This window comes from Lepisosteus oculatus, chromosome 6 (genome assembly GCF_040954835.1).
Source record: "Lepisosteus oculatus isolate fLepOcu1 chromosome 6, fLepOcu1.hap2, whole genome shotgun sequence".
NCBI classification, from domain to species: Eukaryota; Metazoa; Chordata; class Actinopteri; order Semionotiformes; family Lepisosteidae; genus Lepisosteus; species Lepisosteus oculatus.
The window spans coordinates 24,697,194-24,723,341 of record NC_090701.1 but is presented as its reverse complement, the minus strand read 5'-3'; the positions used below and the strand labels follow the sequence as shown (position 1 = coordinate 24,723,341).

Here is a 26,148-nt window from a genome sequence, read left to right as displayed (position 1 = left end):
TATTACTTTAAATTGATTACCCTTCTGCAGTTGAAAGTACCAGCTTCTTGGAGCTCGTCACTAATCAATGGTGACATTCTACTATTGCATTCAAGTTGCCTCAGTGTTAATCAGTCATTATGTTTCTAAAACAGGGTTTGCACTTAAATGAAGAATGGAATGGTCACATGCCTTACCAGTCAGCTAATTCATCTTCTGTAATCAACAAAATTGACCAGGAGGAATAAAGACTGGAATTTTTAAAGATTTCAAATGTAATATAGCCTGTTACACAGGTCATGTACTTGGGAAAATACTCAAAGTGAAGACAATAAACTGCTACAATTTTTATTTAAAAATGCACTTGGTAACAGTGTATTACTGTAACTGTAATAGCAGTACAAACTTGGTTATAGTTTATTTTGAGGAGTTGTTTATTAGTAAAGTGCTCCCTGCTGATTGTGATAATTGTTTGCATGTAGTGGACAAAGTGTTAAACAAGTTGATGTCTTTGCTTTTTAGAGTCCCTGGGATACTTTATTGCATTTTATTAATTTTTTATTTTATTTTTTTAATAAAAGTCAGAGAAGGTTGTTCTCTGTTGCATGCCTCATTGAAAAAGAAAATGGAAAGAATACAAGGACAAATCTCTTCAGTCTACGGTACCAATATCAAGGTACACCAAGGACTCTCATGGCTCCAGTACGCCGAACATGTATTCTCACCTGCTGAAATAAATGATACAGTCCTTAGCACTGCTACAGTAGCTCAACCAGTTTGAAGTTCAGCCTACACCACAATTCATTCAAATTGTATATTTTATAAACCTTTTGTGAGCTATAAATAACAGCATCCAAGAAGGTTTAGAGACAGCTGTAATGTTTTGTAATATTGACAGTTTTTTTCTTTACTTTTAGAAAAAAATACAGTGTGCACACAGGAGTTTTATAACTGCAGATAGTTTTACTTTAAGGTTAATTGCATTTAAATACAACAATAAAATTGATGCTGTAGGTTTCCTATCACTTTAAGAACTTTTTATTTTTAGTTTAAGACAACTTTAACACCTGCTGTTTGCTTAGTATGACTAAGGATTGGAGAGTCTCTCCATTTAAACTGATGACTGTTTTAAAATTAAAGAAGCCTAAAAGCATGTTTAGTCTTTAGTCAGTGGTACATCACATTTATGGAAAAGGGGGAATTGAAGATTAATCACCTTGGAAATTATTTTGTCTTAATGGATTACAGCTATATTATTAGTTTTAAAATATTTAAAAACTTTTTTTTTAATTGATAAGCTATACATTAGGGTGGAGTGGTGGCACTGTGGCTAAGGCTCTGTACTTGAGGCTGGAAGGTTGCTGGTTCAAATCCTGCAGCTGGCAGAGAAATCCTACTCTGTTGGGCCACTGAGGAAGACCCTTAACCCGAGCTGCTCCAGGGGTGCCATATAAATGGCTGACCCTGCACTCTAACCTCACACTTCTCTCCCTGCCTCTGTGTCTCATGGAGAGCAAGCTGGGGTATGTGGAAAGACAAACTCCTATTGCAAGAAATTTTATATGGCTAATAAAGTGATATTATTTTATTTTAAAAATGTAAATGTCAGACGAGAACAAATCTGTTGGTAGCATAACCCATGATAACATCATCAATATATATTAAAATAACAGACTGTAAAACCATATATTAATAGTTATTAACAGTAAATGCATCCAAGAACCTTTCATTATAAGCTGTTTTTGCATTTGTAAGAAAATAAAACAATACTTGAAATGTTCTACCAACTGTTCAGGATCTTAATTCTTACAGAACTCAAACAAATAAAACATCCTAGTTCTTTCTTTAGCAGATTGTTTTTAAAATACCTAATTACATAGTCATGCTTACATTGAAAAAGTATTAGTTTGCCATTAGGACATCTTCACAATATAGACTCAGCACCTGTTGACAGATAATACATCCGACCATTTTCTAACAGCTTTATGGGGCGGAGTAGTGGCACTGTGGCTAAGGATCTGCGCCTGTGGTTGGAAGATTGCTGCTTCAGATTCCGTGGCTGGCAGAACAATCCTACTCCGTTGGGCCCCTGAGCAAAGCCCTTAACCCCAGCTGCTCCAGGGGTGCCGTATAAATGGCTGACCCTGCGCTCTGACCCCAAGCTTCTCTCTCCCTGTCTGTGTGTCTCATGGTGAGCAAGCTGGGGTATGCCAAAAGCAAACAAATTTCTAATACAAGAAATTGTATTTGGCCAATAAGGTGATCTGATCTTATCTTATCCAATACAGGGTCATGGGGGAGCCGGAGCCTGTCTCAGCAAATAGTGGGTGCAAGACAGTGTACACCCTGGATGGACTGATAACCCATCATAGGGCGCACACACCCTGACCAGATTACCCTGGAGCCAATTAACCTACCAGTATGTTTTTGGACTGTGGGTTGAAATTGGAGTAAGTCGAGGAAACCCACGTGAATACAGGCAGAACATTACAAACTCCATGCAGATAGCACCCCAGATCCCAAATGGAACCCAGAGCCCCAGCTCTGTGAGTCTGCAATACTCCCCACTGAGCCACCATGCTGCCTATTGGCACATAATGGCGGCCATTATTCTTACATATGAGAATGCATGTGTATGAGTGTTACCTGTGGGTGACTTGCTAGTAGATCACTGTTTGGTTATAGTATAGAACAGCAAAATGTTAATGACAAAATTATGCCTTAAAGGGGAACTGCAACACTATAATTATATTTCTAGGTTAGAGTTGGCATTGATGAGTAGTTTTTACCTATTGTTGTTCGAAATGCACACAATAACATGTAAAACCTTCAGTTTACATCACAAAATAGACAAAAATTCCAGATATGCTCAGCACCATATTGCCGGTGTCTGTGATTCAGCATGAGGCAGCAAAACTTCCTGTGATGTAAAGCAGCCCTATTACAGGCTTGTGGATAACATCTCTTTTAATCCAATAGAAATATTGCTCTCAACCTTGAGATGTTTTTTGCAGACAAATACATCTTAATTGTTAACTCTGCATGCAGATCATGTTGGAACATTTCTTCCATGAATTGTCTGCTGCACAACCCTTACTTATCGGCTCTTACATCACATTACATTTGTCATTAGAGTGACTAGTGAGCAGGAAGAGCCACTTCAGGTTGCAGTTCTCGCAACCTTTCACTCTTGCCCGTGAAGAGACCAGAGGCTAGCAACAAAATGGAAGCCATGCAGTACTTTCACAAAATTCACGATTTTGTGCTTAATTCAGAATTTGAAAAATGTTGTGATACTTTCAATTAATTTATTTTGTTATCGAGAATTAGTAACTGGTCTTAGAAGTTGGGACTGCAGTTCCTCTTTAATAGTCCATCTGAATAATATACTCTCGTTATATTTAATTGAGATTGTACTGGGGACAGTGGTGCTTTTTCTTTGGTTGCAGAACTACTGTGAAGAGCTACAAGATAAAATGCAGACCAGATGTTTCAAAACTGTCTCGTATAGGTTTTGTCACTTGTGAGCCCCTGTTGCTAGAACGCAGACATTGTATGAATCAGAGAACATGCTTGACCTGTTTTAAATCTTAAATGTGGTGTGTAAGCTAATATTTAGATGGTTATTTTAGTTCCTGTGGTTCGTAGGTCAGGAGTTTAGTGATTTTTTTCAAGTGCAAAGGTGTAGTACATTCTTTCTAGTCACCTGACAAAATGAAACAACGAGAATATGATACAGTTAACATTTTTTTAGACATTGTTTAATTTAGATAGTGAAACCTCATGGTTTATTAACTGTAAATACAAAAAAAGCTGTAATATTTTCCCTGCTGTTTTTTTAGATTCTGCTGAAGGAGAGAAACTAAAGCTATAGTATGCATTCTTATACAGTAAACCCTTAGTTTAATAGACTAATGGGGAAGGTGTGTCTTTAATTGCTGGATGTCCATTAAATCACAAATAATGTTTTTTCAGGCCAAAAAACACACTATTATATGAGAAATATACATGTACTATGTTGATTTACATTTTTAACACCAATGAAAATTTTCTTTACCTTTTATGAGCTCTTTATTGCATGTGTATGAAATTTGCTCAAGCATGCTGTTACAGCTTTAGGTGACTTAGAAGTGTCTAGATTTTAGATAACGTTTGTGACACTTGGGAAGAATAAATACAGTACTTCAAACTTCAAAGGAGAGAGGATGTTTGCTGAGGTCTGGGGGTCCCTTGAGCAGTATGTGATCTCCTGTCACAGCCTGAGGAACAGTGAGTCTGCCTCCCAATAATGCTCCATCTGTTTACAGTATATGTGAATATTTTATGATATGTCATTGTTGTAAATGCCTGTAATATGTCTGTAGATTTTATTTTACTTTTATTGTTATTTTGTTTCGTGTTAATGTTATTATTTTATTTGCTTTGGCAACACTGATTGTACCCATCGGTCATGCTTTTAAAGCACCTTGAATTGAATTGAGAAACAATGATAATGTTTACCTTAGTATACCTAGGGAAGTTGTGGATTAATGATTGCAAAGGAGCAGTGAAGAAACACACAGCATAAATTCACCTTAAGAGCAGAGAGAGAGGAGAGAAGAGAAAGAAGCAGGAGGAAGGAGAAGGATCAGGTAGAAGAGAGAGGAGCCCAGCATGGTTGGGACTTGAAGCTTGCACCAGGCAAGAGCTCCTACTTCATTATCATCCAAACAAAACCTGACTGGAGCCAAGTATTCGAACCTTGTTAGAGAGATCATGCTGTTTTTAGGGAACTTGGGTTTCCTGGTACCTCAGTTAGAAATGTCTTTCTAACTCCCATTTATTTTGTGGCATCCAGGGTGCAGAGAGGGAGATTTAACTACAAGTTACTTTTTATTTAGTTAGAAGGCAGCTCATCTCTCTTGTTGCCTCGGTAGGCATATTAAGAGTATAATGCTTAGTAGCAGTCTGGGGATTTCTGGGTGACCAGAATGTTAGGCCTCTGCTGTACATTTAGTACACTAATGATTGCATAAGCAAACACACAGATAGACATCTCATCTCAAGTTTTCAGATGACGCAGCCCTGGTCAGTTTATTAAAGGACACAGAATACTATCATGGGCTCATTTTAAATGATTTTACTTACTAGTGCAACGAGTTCTCCCTAAAGTTAGAAATTTCAAAAACAGAGGAACTGGTCATTGAAAAATACCACACCCCCTCAAACCACTATAATTGATGGTCAGCCTGCTGAAATTGTCAATGACTATAAGTACTTGGGACTGGTCATTGACAAAACCCTAAAATGGGACAAATGTTGTGACACTATCTATAAAAAAGGCCAACAGAGACTATTCCTTCTTAGGAAACTCAGCTACTTTAAGGTAGATAAAACTATTCTTACATCTTTCTGCAAATCATTCATTGAAAGTGTCTTAACATACTGCTTCACTTGCTGGTTTGGCAACATAAGTACCGGTAATTGCAATAGGCTGGGTAAATTAGTGAATAAAAGTGGCAACATAATCGGGAATAATCAAATCAATTTAAATATCCTTTACAAACAGAGGGTGACTAAGAAAGCCAAAAGCATCATGCAAAAACAAAAGCACCCCCTCCACTGCAAATTCACACTTCACCCATCTGGGAGACACCTCTGTGCCCCCAGGTGTAAAACCAACAGACTCAGGAAATCTTTCATTTCAATTCTCTATGAATTGGCTTCATTACTCTCTGCTCTCCTCCCCACTAATAGCTGATGTGTGGTGAGCGTTCTGGCGCACTATGGCTGCCGTCGCATCATCCAGGTGGATGCTGCACTTTGGTGGTGGTGGAGGGGAGACCCCATTACCTGTAAAGCGCTATATAAGTGTAAGCAATTATTATTATTATTATTATTTCCTCTGCAATTACACTCTTAAACATGCAAAGCAACTATTTTGTCTCTTGTTTCTTATCTCTTGTAACACTACTGTATTCTCTTCCCTTTTGGTGATGTTTATTTGTCATTGTGTTATGTTTGACTGTGCCGTAAAACAAATTTCCCCTAGGGGACAATAAAGCTTGAATTGAAATTTAATTGAATTCTCTGTAACGCCTTTTTTGTTTATAATGTAACTTTATGTGTTTTGTTGTGTGTTGTGTCATTGTTTTAAAATATCTGTCCAGTCCTATTTGTAACAATATAATGTAACTTGGTGTGTTGTATGTTTTATGTCTTGTGTAGATAATTGTAATAAATATTTGTTTTAGCCAAGTATGCCTGGATTTTTGCTCCTTTCAACAAAGCTGTGCCAGAGAATTAAGAATTCACATGCCTCTAATTACATGGTTAGAAATCACGTACAAGTTGGGGGTAATGAATAATTATTTCACTGATTGACTAAACCGATTGAATTCCTGATTTTTACCAGTTTCGTAACCCCCCATTTGTAACACTACGAAACACAAAGAACACCCATCACATGCGATTGACACGTTTTCTTTAATTTTACCTAGTTTTATTACTTTTGCATTACCTTGTTATTGCAGGGAAAGTCAGGTGTTTATAATTTTACAGAAAATTCTCCTCTAGCAGATTTTGTCCGTTACATACAAAATCTAGTTGAGAAAAGTCTGTTAAACGGAGGGTTCACTCTATATGCAGATGGCCTGTCTACATTTGAAATCAATTGTAATGGTTCTGTTTGAAAGATTAAGTACTGTATATGCATTATAAATGTAGATGGCTGGTAGCTCCAGAGTGGCTTAGCCAGTAAGGGTGCTTGCTCCATGTGCAGGTGGAGCTCAAAGGCAAAGAAATCAGCTACATTTGTGACATGTCAGTAGCTGAATATGATAACCCAAGTGGAGCCATATTGGCGGAGCTCCATCTGGACTATGGCTAAGAGGTTAGTCATTCTTGGCCTCTCTTGCCTCCTGGTGAAACAGCAATAGGTTTGCTTTGACGTCAGTCACAGAGGACAGTCACCACCCCGGGCATGAGCTCTTCACCCCGCTGCCCTCAGGCAAGAGATACAAAAGCACTTACCACCAGCTTTCTAAATAGCTTCTATCCACAAGCAGTGCGATTGGCGAACACATTTAGACATGCCCCTCGGACCACACCTACACCATCTACCTCATTATGATTTCTTATTTATTGCACATCTCCAGTCATTGTTTATATGTCTGCATTGTTTATATTCAAACTGTTTACTTGTACATTGTCTACTGTTTGTATATTGTCTTGATGCACTGTCTGAACTGAAACTGTGTTTTTACACTTGTTTTAACAATCGAGAGACTTTCCTCTCCTTTCCTCTCCTCCAAGAATTCCATTGTACTAGTACATGTACGGGTTACATATGGCAATAAAGTTCAAGTTCAATAAGATGTGTGTCTTCAGCCTACAATACATTCAAGTACTGTGGAGCTTGCAGCATGTAAAAACATGAATGGCTCTGATAGGTGGGATTACTAGAGGATCGTGTTTGCCTATCCTGAAAAGTACAAGAGTCATTCAAATGAAGCAAGATATGTAGGAACATTAACAAAAGGAAAATGATGACATTTCTAGTATGTCAATACATCATTTTAATTCTGGATACCGGAACTCCCATTTTTTAAAGTATTTTTCCATTAAGTGTGTCACTGAAGGATAAGAGGGATGTGTATTTAGGAGGTGTAGTTAGGGCACTAGAAGACTAAGTAGAGTATAGTTTGGTTTTAGAGGTTTTGGGCATTTATACATACAGTACAGGTGCTCCATACAATAATCATAATTGTAATCATAACAGTCTTAGTGGTTACCCTTTGGGTACCAAGTCTGTTTTTCAAGGGTCCAGGTTTCATAGGTCTTCCTAGGCAAGTTTTCTGTCCCTCTTAAAGGTGCTGATGCTCTTTCTTTTGATTTGGTGTACATCTTTGTTTTTGAATCTTGTGTTGCTCTTGCTGGATAATTACTTTTGACATTTTTTAAAAAGTTCAGAACAGTTTTATGCAGAGTACAAATATCAACTGCCTTCAACTTTATTACTGTGGGGCATGAAAGAGAATTCTTCGCTGCTCTTACTGTGTTAATTAACTGAGGCTCTGAAACTCTAAATGGAACAGAATTCCCCGTTTTATCTTACTGTAGGAGTATTTGTCACTAACTTAAGGTGTCTTTGAAAGAGCCTAGACATAATCAATCGCTTTTGTGTGAGAAAATAAACAAATACAGCTAAAGCACATGTGCAATCAGTCCTATTTAGTGGTCTGTCAGGACTGTGTCATTGTGCCAGCTCTTTCCAGAAGGGCTTAAATGATTTCTGGTTATCTCCAGCTCCTGACTTCCTACCTGTCCTCTGTTTTAGGCAATTAGAGAAAAAATTCAAATTATGCATTGTGCATTAATTGAATTATAATTATACACATGATGTTAAGCGAGCCTATTCCATATAAGCCACTCCTTTTCCTAAATTGTTACCAATTGTGGTAAATTCCACAAAGTTGCTTTGATTGAGCAATTACCTCCTGAACAGAACACCCAGTGGTCTCTCTATGGTTCGATGAAACACTCAGTCAAATCACAGGGATGCCCTGCTAAACATTTCTATGAGAAATATTCTGTTTATGATATTTATTAGACAGCAAGATCACAATGTTTCATGGTGCTTACAAGTGAAATCTATGTGTGTGGTGTGAAAAAGGAATGGGTTTTATAAAACTGAGTAGGAGAACTTGGATTCCTTCATTCTTTGCTTTCTGGCCATGAAAGAAAGAGAGAGGAAAAAACTATTTCAAACCGACTTTATACTCAACATGAAAGCCTTCAATTCTTTGTATCAGTTGACTTCTGAATTTTGAAAAAAATATGCATTATGCATGTGTTTGGTTGTAGTATATTTGTATTTTTCTGAGCTGCATTAATTCGTTTTTAAAAGCTCATACGGTAAGACATCCATTTCCTTAAAAAACAATAAAGATGATTTCCTTTTTATTGTTTCTTTTCACTACCTGGGGTTATATTATCAATGCCCAACTGAGTCCTGAATTCCAGACTGGACTGAGTGTGGATTCCTGGCAACTGAAAGTTTTCCTGGTGGGAAAGCCACAGCCAATACTGTTCCCTCTAATGGTGGAGACCTAGTCTACTGAGATAAATGCTGATTTGTCATGCTTACTGTTTTTTTGTGACAGCGACAGTGTGGAAAACAGAAACCATTCAGTGTTTCCCTTTGACTACAACAAGACAGCTAGACTCTTAAAGTCTAGGCAGCATTTGAACCTCAGGTACTTTGAGGACGATCTGTATGGAATCCTGAACTTACATCTCCTCAGTCTTATACTGTCCCTTTGAAGCAAATCATGTATACAAATGAGAAGAGTTTATTGCTGAAAATAAACTACAACAGAGGAGCTATGCTGATAATCTTAAACCCCCTGCCAGGATTTACACAGAAACTGGACAAAATGCATATTTCCTTGTCAGAAACCTAATTATAAGGAATGCTGATTTAATCTCATTGGGTCTCTTATTTGCATAAATATTCAGCATGCATTGTATTTTTTATAATAGAAACATGAAAAGCCTTCATGTGAAATTAATCAAAATGCAGTTTGAATAGATGATTATAAAACTCAAAAGAATCACAGCCGTGAAATTACAAAAGTATTTTAATTTTGATGTTGTAATAAGCTATATTGGAAGCAACATTTTAAAATTTTATTTTAAGTCAACCCAATTTAGCTTTGTATGTCTTAATAAGATCCTTATTGAAAGTTTTTGCACATCTAATGCACCACTCCTTTCCAGCCAAGACTGTCAGCCATGGAGAATTTCTGTACCTGCACTGTACTGTACCTCAAACAGGATTAAGGAGATCTGATAGTTGGTGATACAGTATTGTTTAAATGCCAGTTTATTCCTCCATTGTGCAAGAAGATCAGTTTGAAACTTTTAAAATGGGACAATCAGCTGTTTCTCTACTAACATCCTTAAGCTGTTACCAGTAGTTCTTAAACAAGGTTCATAGCATGTACAGTACCATTGATGCTGTCAAAATACAATTGTAGGAGGGCACCAGTGTAATGTGGCTGTGTCTGCTCGAACATGCATGTCTGGGACAAACATTTCCACTGCTTGACCACTTAGGATAAGTAAATATGTTTTCTTAAAAAGATTAAGGGGTGTAGCAAAATGAATTGTTTAGCAATTTTATTGTTATAACACCTGGTACACAGACAGCAGTAAGAATGCTTACACTATCAACTGAAAACTGCTGGATGCTTCAGATAGTAATATTACCGCACAGGATTTCCTGCAGGAAAAAGCTTAGGCCAGATGGTAACCGTCAGACATTCCTCCACCAAAAACAAACAACAAATTGACAAATTAACATTTGAATATCGACAACAATTTCAAAATTCTACTTTCATTACTTCATTTTTTTAATCAACCTAGACTTGATGCAAATACATTACATTTTCAGAGGTGTGAGACTGTGAGATTTGGTCCTGATGTTATTTGATTATGTATCAAAGCAACTGCTAACTGGCATATGATCTTGTAGTGTATTTATTAGAAAACACTATGTCGATATGGAGTCTTGTGTACGTTTTGTCAGCATTCACTCATTTGTTAGGCTCCTGGCCTGTATACAGCAGAAATAATCAGCAGAAATAATGCAGGAAACCATGTATTACCTTTGGAGCGAGACAATAGGTGTTCCCTCTATGATTGATAATAGAGCATGCTTATTATGTCAAAATGTGCATGAAGTCTATTAATGTGTGTGTGGAGGTGTGAGGGTGGAATGGATAATTGTACTTATAGGAAGCCAAAACTGCTTTTTGTCAGTGATCATATCCAGTGGGGACCCTCTATTGCTGAATTATACTGTATAAAGTAAGTAACCTTGCATTGTCTGTTGGGAGGATTGTTCCAACTAAAGAATGAAAGAGGAAAGTATATAACTTACAAGATTTTCATAAACAAACTAAGGAGTTATTTTGCCTTGGCATGAGTTTCAATATTTGACAACCGAGATTAAAGCCATTTCAAGTTCTTTTTTTTGAATTCTTGAAATCCATGCTATGACTCTCATTTTATGTCTTTGGGGGTTTCCGCTTCATCTCTGCACTTGTTAATGAAGTACACCTAATCTACAGCATTAAGTTAAATGATGTGAGCTGTGGGGAGTTTATCATTGTGCGGTAGTGAAATTGTGGCTGTTGATATTGCAAGTAACTGAAATAAATACAAAGACTTTTCACAGCTACTCATATATCCAAGATAAAGTGATGAAAGTGGAATATAACTGCAGGACATTGACCTGCAAGGAAGAAAAGGCCATTCCAGACACATCAGGGTAATGGCAATTAATGTTATTAAAATAGTTTACAACTCAGTTAAAAAAAGCTTCTGAAAGAAGAAAATAAAACCTTGTCTTCTTGGAGTTTTAAACTGTACTTTATTCATAAGAATGAACTCACACATGAAATATCACAGGACACGAGTACCACAGCTGGTAGTGGGGAATGAACTCCCAGCCTCGTACATTCTCCCATTCTTACATTCTCCCATTTAAAAACTTTTACATACATTACAACACATTAAAACACAACATAACATCATCATTTCTAACATTAAAATTACATAACGTTTAACTCGCAACAAGCACTGTAATCCTAATGTCTAAACACATTTGACTAATGGAGTTCAGTGCACGTCCTGTATATGACCCCCTTCAGCCTACCATATACACTTTTTATACCTTTAAAACAAATGTGAACACTTAAACCTTAAACAACGAAACAGTGACATTGCTAAACATAAAACTACAGACATTTAAAAATTCTGGTACCTCAGGTTTACTGATATTACCGAGAAAATATCATGGTAGGGTTTCCAGAGGATTTTACAGGATGGCACAGGGCCTGCGTACTGCAGCTGGCAGTGGGGAGATAACTATTGTTCCAGCGTTGTGGGAGGACACTACTCCTGACTCCTGTGCCACCATCTTATCATCTGGTTACACTGGGTAGTGAGTACTTGGGTAGGGGGCAGGGAGTGGCTCAATGTGCAGGTGGATGCATATTTGAATAGAAGTAGGTCCTAATGCCCCAGTGTAGTGACGGGGACACTATACTGTAAACAGGTGCCATCCTTCGGATGAGACGTAAAACCGAGGTCCTGATTCTCTGTGGTCATTTAAAATCCCAGGGCGTTTCTCGAAAAGAGTAGGGGTGTAACCCCGGCATCCTGGCCAAATTTCCCATCGGCCTTTATCAATCATGGACTCCTAATAATCCCCATCTATGAATTGGCTTCATAACTCTGCTCTCCTCCCCACTGATAGCTGGTGTGTGGTGAGCGTTCTGGCGCACTATGGCTGCCGTCGCATCATCAAGTTGGATGCTGCACATTGGTGGTGGTGGAGGGGAGTCCCCATTACCTGTAAAGCGCTTTGAGTGGAGTGTCCAGAAAAGCGCGATATAAGTGTAAGCAATTATTATAATTATTATTATTAATCCACTGAAGACCTTAACCCTAAGGCACAAAAGGCATTTTAGGCACAAAAGGCAGTTTCTTTTAAAACCTAGCACCTCATTTCTCTATCAAAGTTCTTAAATTGTAATTGTGTATATGGTGTTCACTGTATGTTTTGAAAAGTTGCATTTTTAATTAGGGCTGGGCGATATGGCAAAAAACATTATCACGATAAAAATGTTCATATCAGTCAATATCGATAATTATCACGATAAATGTCAAATCATTATTTCTTTCAAGTTTAAAGGCAGATTTTTTCTCCTGAGTGAAAGTTGAAGAAACCAGACAGTTAATTGGTAAATTAAACAACTCTTTATTTTAAGAACACAACAAACACTTGCCAAACAGCAGAAACATTAAACAAATCTGAGGTAGAGAGTATTCAAGTCTTTTTTTATGTCAAAATATGCATGAGTAAAATTTACAAAATAAATATCTTAATAGAAAAATTAAATACTGCAGTGTGATAAAGTTGAATGACTGTTTCTGTCAACGATGTCATCATCCTTCGAGCTGGTCATTGGCAGCACTACATTTGCTTCAGTGTCGCTCATTTCTCCACTCTAACTATAATAACTATATAAACAACACCACGATAGCTGCCCGGTCTGCAACACGCACACCCACTCGCGCGGTATTTTGTGCGCAAAGTATAAACAAATATCGAACATTTATCGAACTTTTGTTAAAATTATATCGAGGAAAATTATATCGCGATAATTATCATTATTGAATTATCGCCCTGCACTATTTTTAATTATTGAATATTATAGCCTTCTGTCATGTTCTTGAAAGTCTTGTATGTGTTTTCTAAACAGATTGCATGGTGTACTGTGGCTCCACTCATCCCACACTGCAGCATGATGTTTATTGTCTTTATTCCCTCATCTCAGGATTAACATTTCTTCACATGAAAAAGGATAATGCCAGGTTCAAGATTAAAGGCTGAGTAAACATACCTGTAAAGGAGTTTTCATCTTCTGTTATTGCTTCTTGGAGGAAGGAATGATTTACTGTTCCCTGCCCATCTATAGGTTTTTGACTTACTATTGTTATTTCATGGAGACATAAAAATATTATTTTTATTAACAATTAGTTAATTCTAAGCAGTTGACATCTGGACTTGACAAGGCTGGATATTGTATGCTTTCATCTGCTGCAAAGGGGGAATAGAAGTTCAATTAGTATGTATGGAGAGGGAGAGTACTGTGTTTTGCAGCCCTAGTTTGTTGACAATGCAAAATGCCATGGTGATTCATGTATACTTCCAGTTAGCATACTCTAATGTTATACAAAAGCCTTTTACACATCCCTTTTATATATTATATAAACATAGTCCAAGATATCTTTACTTCCTTCTTGTTCTCTTGTTTGCTGCTGTATACTTCTAAAATGCCACAAAGCAGCCTGTTTGCTTTCTGACACAAATTTCATCTTACTTTTCCCTTGGATAGACAGTGTGTTATATAATTTTCAACTGTTTTATTCTATTTTGTTTACTTTCAAGTACTGTATTACCGTGAAGTGCAAGAGAACATGTCAAGAACATTTTTCATTGCCTGAATCTTTCTCCATTGAAGTGGTGGCGCTTCATAGAAAAAAAGTGACTTTCTGTCTCTTTAGAGTGAGTTAATGTTTATAATAAATGTCATTATGCAGGTAGCCATCTGTAAATGTTTTAATATAACACAAAGTTCCTCCAGAAAACCTCTGTGCTAAGTATAATTTGATTATGCTGTACATTCATTATTGGTAAACAGTTTGACCTACAGTAGGTGTTCTGTGATAACACTCAGTTCTGCAATTATGGAGAAGCCTTCAGTAGACATACTAGTGTGTGTTTTGAAGCTTATAGAGCCTTATAGACATTGTTCAAGAGAATCTCTCATCGAACCAGATGATTCCTCTTAGTTTGCATTTGTAGCCTTGAGTGTGAAGGTTAGTCATTAGGTGCCTGCCAGTAGAATTCCAAAATAAGATTTTCTTTCACTGCATTGGTAGATCAAAGGTAGAGTCAAACTGTGCTGCTCAGATGGAGTGTGCGGATCTGCCATTGTCTGGCAGCAGCAACAGTGTCTCACAGAGGGGTGATGCTGCTGAACAAAACAGAAACCTTTCTACTCCATCTTTGACTTTAACAAGTTGTTCTGGCACTGTCATATCACTACATGTTTTTCAAAGTGCAGGAAAATGTGGGTCACTTGATCTAATTATTTAGCCTAAATGTGCAGTTGATGGCAGATTAATGAGCAATGTAGTTTCATAAGATCTGAGACCTGTTTGTCAAACCTGTCCTTTCTGGAAGACCCCATAGGAGAGTTCCAAGTGAGTTCAGGGAGAAATATATAGCAACCCTATCTGACCCTTATAGTTTTAGTTCCCCATATCCATAGTTTATCATAAATAACAGAGCTTTCCAGAACTTGCTATGATATAATACAGTTTATTTGTTAACGTGTTATAATTTACAGATATCATCATCAGATTGTCCGTCCATCCATTTATTTTATAACAACTTTATCAAATGCAGATTCATGGAGGATCCAGAGCCTTTCTGGACAAGCAGCAGACGCAAGGCAAATATGGACACACTCACACTTGGGCTAGTTTTACCAATTAACCTGCCAGTATGTCTTTGGACTGTGAAAGGAAACCACATAAACACGGAGAGAACATACAAACACCACACAGATAGCACTCCAGGTCTGGAATTGAACCCAGGGCCCCAGCACTGCAAGACAGCAATGCTAACCAGTGTGCCACCCGTAATTCTTCATCCTAGTGTTAATCCCGCATCGGCCGGGTCTGCTTGTCGGCACGCCCGTCTCCATTTGGCGTGGTCATAGGTGTCTTCCGGGGCGACATTCACTTTCCGCATGTCTTTAGTGATCCGATCTATCCACCACTTCTTGGGCCGCCCTCGCGGCCGCCAACCCTGCGGGCTCAATCGCATCACTGTCCGTGCCACCGTGTGCTCGCCACTTCCCATCACACGTCCATACCATCGCAGTCTTCCTTCTCGCATCTTCTCCGTCATTGGTGCCACTCCCATGCGTCGATGGATATCGTCATTGAGGACGTGGTCAAATCTTGTTAGGCCGAGACTGTGCCACCCGTAATTAGTTATAATAAATAATCAATAATGTAAAATGCAGTGTTGCTAAATTTGTTTATTTCCTGTATTTCTTTTGGAATTAAACTGCATATAGGATCCGCATAAAAAACTGCATTTTACTATGAACACAGGGCTTCATAGCAGAGAATAACTGCACTACCCAAAACTAATGGCAAATAATTATTCTCTCCATTTTTAATTTATACATTTAAACTTCGGTTAGGGTATATGATTTTACAGATTAACATAGGTGATATTGTTAAATGTTTTACCACTCTGAATACAAACTTTCTTTGGTGTTCAATTATTTTTATTGAGTATGACTGAACAAAACAAGTTGTGCCTGGTGGGTGTTTTTAGTTTTGTGATGTAGAGGTCTGTTAGCCTTAAACAATAGTTTTGTCATTGATGTTTCTTCTGTGTTTATTTAAGTCTCATTCATCTAAGCAAACAGAAGCTCAAATGTCCTACTGAATTAATTGGGTGAAGATAAAGTATAGTACTTACAGGTTTTAGAATAATTATGGTAACAGAAATAAAGTTATGTGTAAATATGTGTCATACATTTTTCTTGTCTAAAAATGAATTGTTGTATTGTATTGTATTACACTGTCAGGTAACCAAAGGGAAAGTTTTAAATATTAAGGCCCATGTAGGTACAGACAACAACACCTTTGTAGAGCTTTAAATGTAGTAGAATGTGGCACCAGGGAAGGAATTTTCCATACAGAAATAAATGTTTAAGTAGTTTAATCTTATCAACGGGTTACCTTCACATTTCATCCAGTGCAGTAAAACCAGTACCAATGGTGCCTCATAACCAATGACATTGCAGTATACCAATACATGCTGTATTGTATCATATTTAGTTTTTATTAGCACACAAATGAAAATAAAATCAAAATATAATTACATTATTATTATTTATCATTATATATATAATACTTACTGATATATCAAAGCCACAATTTTTTATCATATAATACTAGGGGACAGTTTTCAGAAGGAGGAATATGTGACCAGATGTACTGTAGCTGCCTGGGTGTATTTTGTCCTCTGTTGTCTGAGAAAATGTAGGTGTGGTTGAGAACCTGTGTGCTAGAATCTGCACTGCATCAGTTAGGGCATTCCGTTGCCAGAACAGGACCAGTTCCTCTCTAGGAGCAGCATTCCATTTTAAAAGTGATTTATTTAAAAGTGTCTGAAACAATGCATTTCTTTGCTAGACTGGTGCTGTCACCCAAACTAGCCTTAAAAAACAAAAAGAAAAGTCTAGTTGTATAATAACCAAACATTTGACAATGAATCCACATTGAGAAACTTAAATTGCTAGTCCTGTTGGCATGCTTTTTATTTGCCATTTTCTATTACTGCTCACCCACATTCATTTATCGTTTCATTGAAAGTTAAATGTGAACTGTGTAATTTACAACCCGAAAAATTAATACAGTTGTGTGATTTATAAAATCAATCGTGTGCATTGTTAGGACTAAAATGTTAGCAGTTGCATCATTGATTATGGGTTGCACAGTATCTCTGAGGTTAGCATTGCAGCTGTGTAGCACTGAGACCCTGGGTTCAATTTCTGGGATGCTATCTGGGTGAAGTTAGCATGTTCTCTCCATGTTCACATGGATGTCCTCCCACAGTCCAAAAGCATGCTGGTAGGTTAATTAATGTAAAACTAAGCCCCGGTCTAAGTGTGTCTGTGTGTGCCTTGCAATGGACTGACATCTCAGCCATGTCACCTTGCTGCTGTTCACAACTTGTAACCCACTGAAGCTAGGCAGGCATGAACCTGGTCAGTACCTGGGTGGGAGACCTCCTGGGAAAAACTAAGGTTGCTGCTAGAAGTGGTGTTAGTGGGGCCAGCGGGGGGCACCCACCCTGTGCTCTATGTGGATCCTAATGCCCCAGGATAGTGATGGGGACTCTATACTGCAAAAAAAGTGCTTTTAGTGGAGTGTCCAGAAAAGTGCTATATAAGTGTAAGGAATTATTATTGTGGGGTACATCCTGTGTTGTGCCCAATGATTCCCAATGTTATGCTCTGGGCCACCATGATCCTGAATTGGATAAGCAGTTATTGAAAGCAATTATCATACATTTGGCACACAGCTGTACTGTGACATTATAATTAATCATTAATCAAATAAGTAATTTTATTTTCAAAAGAATGCTTTGTATTTCAGCCAGTAACTCACTTTTGTCTCTTTTCAGGTATTGGCAAGAATGTAATCTGTGACCGAACTGCTACCCCCTTGGATGCTTTCCGAATGATGTCGGCTGCCCACTATTACCCTAAGCTAATGAGTATTATGGGAAATGTGTTGCGCTTTCTGCCGGCTTTTGTAAAGATGAAGGAGCTGCTGGAGGAGGGCTATGTGGGTGAACTCCTGGTGTGTGAAGCCCAGGTACATGGTGGAAGTCTGCTGGGAAAGAAGTATAACTGGAGCTGCGATGATCTGATGGGAGGCGGAGGGTTGCATTCAGTAGGCAGCTACATCATTGACCTACTGACCTTTCTCACAGGGCAGAAGGCCGCCAAGGTGCACGGCTTCCTCAAAACCTTCGTCAAGCAGACTGATCACATCAAGGGCATACGACAGATTACTAGTGATGACTTCTGCACCTTCCAGATGGTCTTGGAAAGGGGTGCCTGCTGCACGGTCACTTTAAACTTCAACGTGCCAGGGGAGTTCAGGCAGGAGGTAATTGTGGTGGGCTCTGTGGGGAGGCTGACTGTCAGTGGCACTGACCTGTATGGCCAGAAGAATGACGCTCCAACCAGGGAACTACTTTTGAAAGACTGTACCCCAATGGGCAATGCCTCTTTGCCTGAGAAGGCCTTCAGTGACATCCCTTCTCCATACCTCACTGGTACCATCCGGATGGTCCAGGCTGTGCGGCAGGCCTTTGAGGACCAGGACGATCAGCGCACTTGGGATGGGAGACCACTGACTATGGCAGCCACTTTTGAGGATTGCCTCTATGCCCTTTGTGTGGTGGACACCATCAAGAAGTCCAGCCAGTCCGGGGAATGGCAGAACATCGTCGTCATGACAGAGGAGCCAGAGCTGAGCCCAGCCTACTTGATCAGTGAAGCAATGCGACGCAGCCGAATGTCTCTGTATTGCTAGCAAAGCAAGATGAATTCATGGACAGCCCCGTTCAGTGTGCTAACAATGAATGTGAACACACCACTTGAAATTGCATGGAGAAGGTTTGCAAATAGAGCATGGCGAACCATCTCCATAGTATGCAAGAGTTCTGAAAGTCCTACAGTTATTGCATATGGTGAGTTTGCCAGAGAAAGCTTCACAGCATCCATAGAAGCAGGTCTAACTTCTGATCTTGAATGTTGAGGACTAGTGTGAAGAATGTATTGCATGTACAAGTAGCAAATTAAAAGAGCAATACTAGCTTTATGTCTCTGAATTACCTATGTTACCTGTGTCCTTCATTCATGCATTGACACTGAAAACACCTTAACACCTAGTTTGGCTAGCAAGATCTACATAAAAAGAACCTTCTTGTTATTTATGCAATAAATCCTTCTAGTAACCCTAGTGGTATAGTGGAATTATGTTATAATGCCTAAAACAAATTAAGAACTTGAACAGTTTTTTTTTTCTGTCAAATTTGGTATTGTTGAAAAGTTTATGTGTATTTAAATGCAATATATGGAATGTTGTAACCTAATGTTAATGCATTTTTGTGCTGTGTGCCATAGAGACATGTTATCCTTTTAGATTTTTTAGATTTTTTTTATAAAATCTAAAATCTAAAAATCACATCTTGGATCTTGTCTGCTTTCATTTTCATATGTAAAAGGCAGTTTCCTTAGCATATTAGAATGGATGGGGGCTTCACTGTCATGTATAGTACAGTACATATTGAGCTGGAATCCTCTGAGAGCAGAGCAATCCTACAGCTTGAAGGCAGCCAGAAAGACCAAGACTGTGCCACATGCCAGCAGTGTCTGGGAGTGACAGAACAAATCACACCAGGACTGGATGAGGCGTACCTGGGTTGTTGTATTAATCTTCGTGTTGCTGTGGACAGCCATTGCTGTAGAAAGGAGGAGTGCCTGTCTATGGTTGAGGATGGCTCCAGATCTGCAGTTAAAAAGGTGACAGGACCAGGCTGCATGAGTACATACAGCTTTTTTGTATTCTAAGTTATTAATACAGTTAATTATGTAGGAACAACAGGTACTTTTATAACTTACTGTAAATTATTAGGAAAATCAAAGGGTGTTTGGTATTATAGTATTTTTGTGTTCCATGGAACAGGTCTCATTTTTTTTAAAGCTTTCCTTGACCTACAAACCAAAAACATTTTTATTGTTTTTCCCCAGTTTTTTCAGTAATGACCTATTGCTATTTTCCAGGTATACAGTCTGCATGTCTGCATTGTTTCAAGGTTTATTTCTTATTCCAAACTAATGTTGAATAATGTAAGCTTTTTGAATGTTTAGATTTTAATTATTTTCCTAAAAGCACCAGATGAAATTGACAATGGTGCAGAACAACATTTTCATTTATTAATAATAATCGTAATAATTCCTTACACTTATATAGCGCTTTTCTGGACACTCCACTCAAAGTGCTTTACAGGTAATGGGGACTCTCCTCCACCACCACCACCAATGTTCAGCCCCACCTGGATGATGCGACGGCAGCCATAGTGCACCAGAACGCTCACCACACATCAGCTATCAGTGGGGAGAAGAGCAGAGTAATGAAGCCAATTCATAGATGGGGATTATTAGGAGGCCATGATTGGTAAAGGCTAATGGGAAATTTGGCCAGGATGCTGGGGTTTTTATACTATTTTTATGTAATGGTGAATATGATGATCAGTGTTTGAGCCAAGCATGCTCTTGCATTTCTTTGTACTTTGCCTATTTTTGTAAGGAGAAATGACCTGTAAAGATGTGTTTTTTATATTTCTGTTATTCAGAAGTTGATTAGATTTTCATTTAAAAAATGTTTGCATAGAATTTTATTGTATTTCCATTTTAAATCAATAGGAGTCAGTAATAAGTTGTGTGCCATGCTGCTTTTACTTTCAAATATTAATGTGTGGCCCATTCAAAAACATTTCTTAAGTTTGGGAAATTGTGTAATAGTCACCAGGTGAGTCAGTTTGATTTGAAATGTGTCCAGGTTTAAAAACTGCTGGTTTAAAAACTTTGGTGCTGTAGAAAGTAGCTGCACAGTAGAACTACTATGAGAAACATGCTGCACATAGTCGCTGTCCTATACCAAACTGGTGATAGAAGTCTACAGTACATCTCTTCGTTGAGCATTCAGCACTTATTTATAATGAACATCTATAGTTTTTTTTATTATAATTTTAATAATGTTCTCTGTTACTGTGAAAAATAGATTTAAAATAGTTTTTTCTTGTCTCAAAAGTATTTCCACAGGTCTTACGTATTTGATCGAGTGACAGGAAAGCAAGATATGTATTTCTCACAGAAATGTTCATGTAAGACAGTAATCATCCCTTCCATGACATCATTTTTCACTACTTCAGATTTAATGTTTTCAGTATGGAATTAACCTCTGCTTGTTCTTTTGCACCCCGCCCACTCACACAGCTCCCCACTCCATAAGTACTGTTTGTGTCTAGATCTTTTAGCAGGGAATTGAGCGGTTGTTAGACTTGTTGTGCCTTTCCAGAGATTTCTTTTTTAACCCCTGTTACCCTGGTTTATAAATTGAGTAAATCATACTTTTGTTGAACTTATTATTTCTGTTGTTATCTTGTGTCCACAGCCAGGATAGTTGTAGTTGTTTGGCAGACATACTCTTCATAAGATCTTGTTAGCTTATCTGTTCTATCTACATGGAGCTTGTTTGTTCTCCCTTTTGGAAAGATTGGCCTTTTTGGTGTCTGCCTGCCCTACAATAGACTGGTGTCCTGTCCAGGGTGTACCCTGCCTTGCACCTGTTGCTTGCTGGGATAGTCACCGGCACCCCTATGACCTTGATTTGGCAGAAGCAGTTAGAAAATTAAATGATGGACTAGCAGTAAAGAGTGTTACTTTCAGTGGAAATCCCTGATTTCCTTACATTGAATTGGTGAATTGGCCTTTTTTACTTTTGGAGAACTGCACTAGTGAAGCCAGCAACAGTTTAGGCATGTTTGTGCTGCAGGTAATATAAGTCTCCTTATATATATATAGAAAGTATCTTTTTTAAGTGGAAAACAAAATAATTGTAGGCTAAATAATTGCGTCCCCTAAAGTTTATATGCATGGAGCCTGTTTTGATATGTGATATAAGTTTAATATGTGATAAAATGCCTTTCTTTCAGTCTTTTCAGCTGTGTTAATGTTAGACTTCAGAGTAATTTTTAAGTAGTCTTAGAATTTAATGTACAAATAAAAAATACATTGAAATAAGCAAGAACTTATTGGCTGTTGCTACATGGAGATGGGTTTACATCTGTTGTCCTTGTTTTGTACTTAGAACAGTGTGTGATTTGTAGGGAGTGTCTGTGTTAATTATCTATCTACTGTATGTGATAGAGAACTAGCTACTAAAACAGGCCCTCTGTTAAATTAACTGTTATTATTCATGTACTATTGCCTATAACTATGTAAGGTCTTTCTGATTCTTAGTTTAAAACTTGAAACACGGGAAAACACATTTGTTACAAATGTTATGTTTTTTGTTGTTGTTCTGTTATACTTTAATGTGAATTACTGTACATAAATCCATGGGCAGCATTTGTACAAGAACAGTTGTTTTAATGTACACCAGGTTTGGGGGGTAGTGGGGCTTTAAATCGATGTGTCATGTTAACCAGAAATCATGTCTGCATTGCTTCAGTACACATTCTATAGGGCTTCCAACTCACTGGTCTCTGAGAACTCAAACCTAGCCTTTTCAGATTCAGAGGATCTTTCAGCTCAGAAGACGCAGGACAGCGTTGTTTGACACAGTGCAAAAAGTGTTCTGTGTTTTTCATATTTAAATAAAATCCTGTAAAAAGTCCAAAAGATTTTTAAGTGATAAATTCATTCATCTTTCCATTCGTTACTTGAACTAAGAAAAATGAGGAGCAAATTTTGCATTGCACCAAAATACTATAAAAGTCATCCTCTTCATCATCCTACAAGCCCTTCTGCTGAAATGCAGCAGTTATATTAGTTATGAAGAATGAATTATGTTATGCATTGCTGTGCTGTTGTCATCACTGGAACATGTCATCATGTCTCTGAGAAACCCAGGTACACAAAAGCTTACACAGCTCATACAGTATTTCTAAGCACATCAGGTATGCCAGTGCACTCTGTTTCAAGTCTAGTTATGGGTATGACTTTAAAAAATGAGGTGAAGGTATTGCTATTGGAACAATTTTAGATAAGCACCCAAAAGATATGTCAGTTATTCAAGACAAGAATAGCATTTCAAAGGGTATTTTCTTGGCTTTGGTTATAATTTTCTTTTTTATTTTGCTGCTTTTTCTGGATCTTTTTCCAAGGCAGAATTTTGTCTTCTGGTGCATAGACATGCTCTTGTTAAAATGTGGCCATTTGTTGAAGACTATTGAAATAGTTCTGTTCATAGCACATAACCATGCCTCTGACAGCAGGAACTGCTAAAATAGGTAACATAAAAAGCCAGATCTTCTAGCACCACTGTGGCTTCAGCCCAGGGCTTGGGCCAGTCTCATAAAACATGTTAAGTGTCCACAGGAGTGCTCCTAGAGGTAATAAGGACAAAATAATATATTGAAGTCACCACCTTACTTAAAGGAAGAAATAGCAAGAAGTGCATCGGATATTTCAGATGCTCTATCAATCACATAAATGTGCAGCCACATTCAGTGGTTTACAGACAGTGGGTTTATTACAGCAGGTCTGGTAAAATATTGCCCGTTTCTGCTTAAAAAAACATTTATTAAATATGGCTTCTGCAGAAATAAGTTCTCACAACATTCAAAGTCTTCCTCTAAGCTTTGGCCTGTTCACACTATAACCATTAATGAGGCGTTGAAAACTAGACTACCTAAGAGGTTGTTAAGAAGAAAGCATTTTTCAGCACAGCTTTTACCTCATTGTCAAGTTCATTTTTCAGTAATTGTATTACTAGAACATGTGAAAGTACTGCAGGGGACAGGTCTGAGAAAAAATATAAGACTGTTTTTGTCAAAGTACATTTGAAGGGGAAAATGACCTTTTTGATGGTCATAATGGTTAATTCTTAATGTTGGGCTTAATATTTATTCCTTTTAACTGAATGATAAAAAAACTAAAAAGGTGTTAGAGGAGTTACTTCTTCACTCGGACTGTGGAAGTGTCAGTAAGGATTGCAGCAGCCAGGTTTAATGCTGTCCTGAACACAACTGGAAACACCCACATGCTAATGGAACTTTTTTAATGCTAATATAGAACCTTGGGTCTGTGCTTCTCCCATAAATAATATTTTTACCATTATTTAGCATTTATTTCAGAGTTGCTTTTAGCCAAAACCACTTATATCTGTACACTTTTATACAGCAATGTACTGTAAGTGAAGTACCTCACTCAAGATTACAACTGTATCTCTCCCAGGATTTGAACTTGCACTTACTAATGATGAAATCCCAAAACCTAAAAAAGTTATAACAAATAGTATTGTTGCAAAGTGACAGTAATGAAATATATTTTGTCTGCTTTATGCACACTTGGTGTATCACATTGTCAGAGTACACTACATTCACAGTGTAAATCAGACTGAAAAAACATTTTGTTCTGGGTTACAGGTAAAAGGCTATGCTATTGTTTAGTAGTTTTTGCTAGGTGGTGAGACAGTCTTGAAGCATATTAAGTCTATAAAACTAGGAAAAAATGTGCTATCCTCAACAGGAAGAATGAAGATGTTGTTTAATGAGGTTTATTAGGTTGCATTTTTTCCTTTGTATAAATGACTTTAAACAACAGGTAACAAGTAATCTTATTACGTGTAGTTTTTCAAGCTGATGGAAGCTTGGAAAGATTGAAAGATATCTGTTTTAAAATGGAGATTCCTTGGCTTCTTTGTCACATTGAGCTTATTTTGGCAGTTTAAGGAAGATGAGAGCAGTTGCTTTTTTTCAGCTTGCTTTACTCCATTGCTTAATCTATGCCTGCAGTGTTTTGGATTTGATCAGTTCTCTCTGAATGAGAAAAAAACATTGTCCCAACAAACCTATTCAAAAATAAACAGGTAAGTGAATGATATTTTTTTAAGGAATTGGGGAAATCAATCATTTGTATCTCTAGTGCCAGCTGTCAAACTTCCAATGCAAATAAGTCTAGCAGCTTTTTCAACCTGGAGAACAGAGTGCACTGACATTCTGGAATGGGTGAGAAACTATTTAGTTGACCTTTTGAAATGGTTAGTCAGAGGCAGGCAAGCCAGCCTGAATGTGTCCTGCCTTTATTCAATGTTCATGTTTTTTTTAATACAAAAATGTTGTTTGCTTTGGTAATATATTGATGATGAATATAATTATTGTAATTTATGGATAATATGGTTGCATGAACGTGTATATATTTTAAGACAACAACAAAATGTTTATCAACATAAAATAGAGAATGTACTTTAAGTATATAAATTCTATATTTTATATAATGGAGAGAGCTGTTGCAAAAAACAGTGTTTAAATTATGAGTTCCTTTTGTTTTAAATGAAATGGCATGGAATTTGAATGTCTCAAATCTAACTCCTTTGTACAGCTTGGTTCTGTGAACCTGTGTGAGTAACCTATCTGCTCTGTGCTTCAGTAATCTGCATTGCTGCTTTGCATTTCATTGGGAATGTTTGTCTGACCTGTAAAGTCTGGTATGTGAAGCCTGCAGTGTGCTTTACAACTACAGTACTTGTTCGATACTTCAGTTATAATGAAATAAAAAATACAAAAATTAAATTAACTCTTTTTTTTAAATGCTTGCTAGTTTGTATTTCTGTTGATAGTAAATTGTGCATATGGCATAGAGAGAGATCATCATTTTCAGTATTGCTTAGAATAGTAGTGTCTAGAAAAGTAGTTTCAAGAAAAGGATCAGTTCTGTGAGGAAAAAAAAGGCTAGTTTCATTACGTTTGAAGAAATAGTATGGTTTCTTAATGACTTATTACAAGGTTACAATTACTTATAATGTAGTGCTTCCATGATCATCCATTGACTAAATAATTGTCAATTGTGTGCAAGGAATCTGAATTAAAAGTTCCAAGAAGTATGTTTACTAGGGTTTTATGATATATCTCTCATGTTCTCAATGGGATTTATTTCTGGTGAGTATCTAGAGTCTTGTCCTGTATGTCTCCCATGATTTATTACTTAAACCTCTGTGAATAACTAGATTTGGTATCTCCAAAACACAGTGAAGGTGATGCAATGGCATATGGGTTAAGGCTTCTTTCTCACAACTTTTGGGTGAAGGTTTGATTCTGGTCTAGATCACCTTCTCTGTTTTTTTCCTCTCTGTGTTTGAGTGGGTTTTTCCCAATTTCTCCAGTTTGATCCAAAATTCCAAAGACATTTTGGATGAGTTAATTAGTATCTCTTAATTGTCAAT

The 26,148-nt window shown here is 37.5% G+C and overlaps 1 protein-coding gene across 1 annotated transcript in view; it reads left to right on the top strand.

Moving 5' to 3' along the window:
- The window catches only part of gfod1 (glucose-fructose oxidoreductase domain containing 1), a 56,286-nt gene extending 30,784 nt beyond the window's left edge, over positions 1–25,502 (top strand). Inside the window, exon 2 of the mRNA XM_006634295.3 lies at positions 17,810–25,502. Coding sequence (XP_006634358.2) covers positions 17,810–18,729 — 920 coding nt within the window. The 3' untranslated portion in view covers positions 18,730–25,502. The remainder of the gene's footprint in view (positions 1–17,809) is intronic.
- The last annotated feature ends 646 nt before the right edge of the window (positions 25,503–26,148 follow it).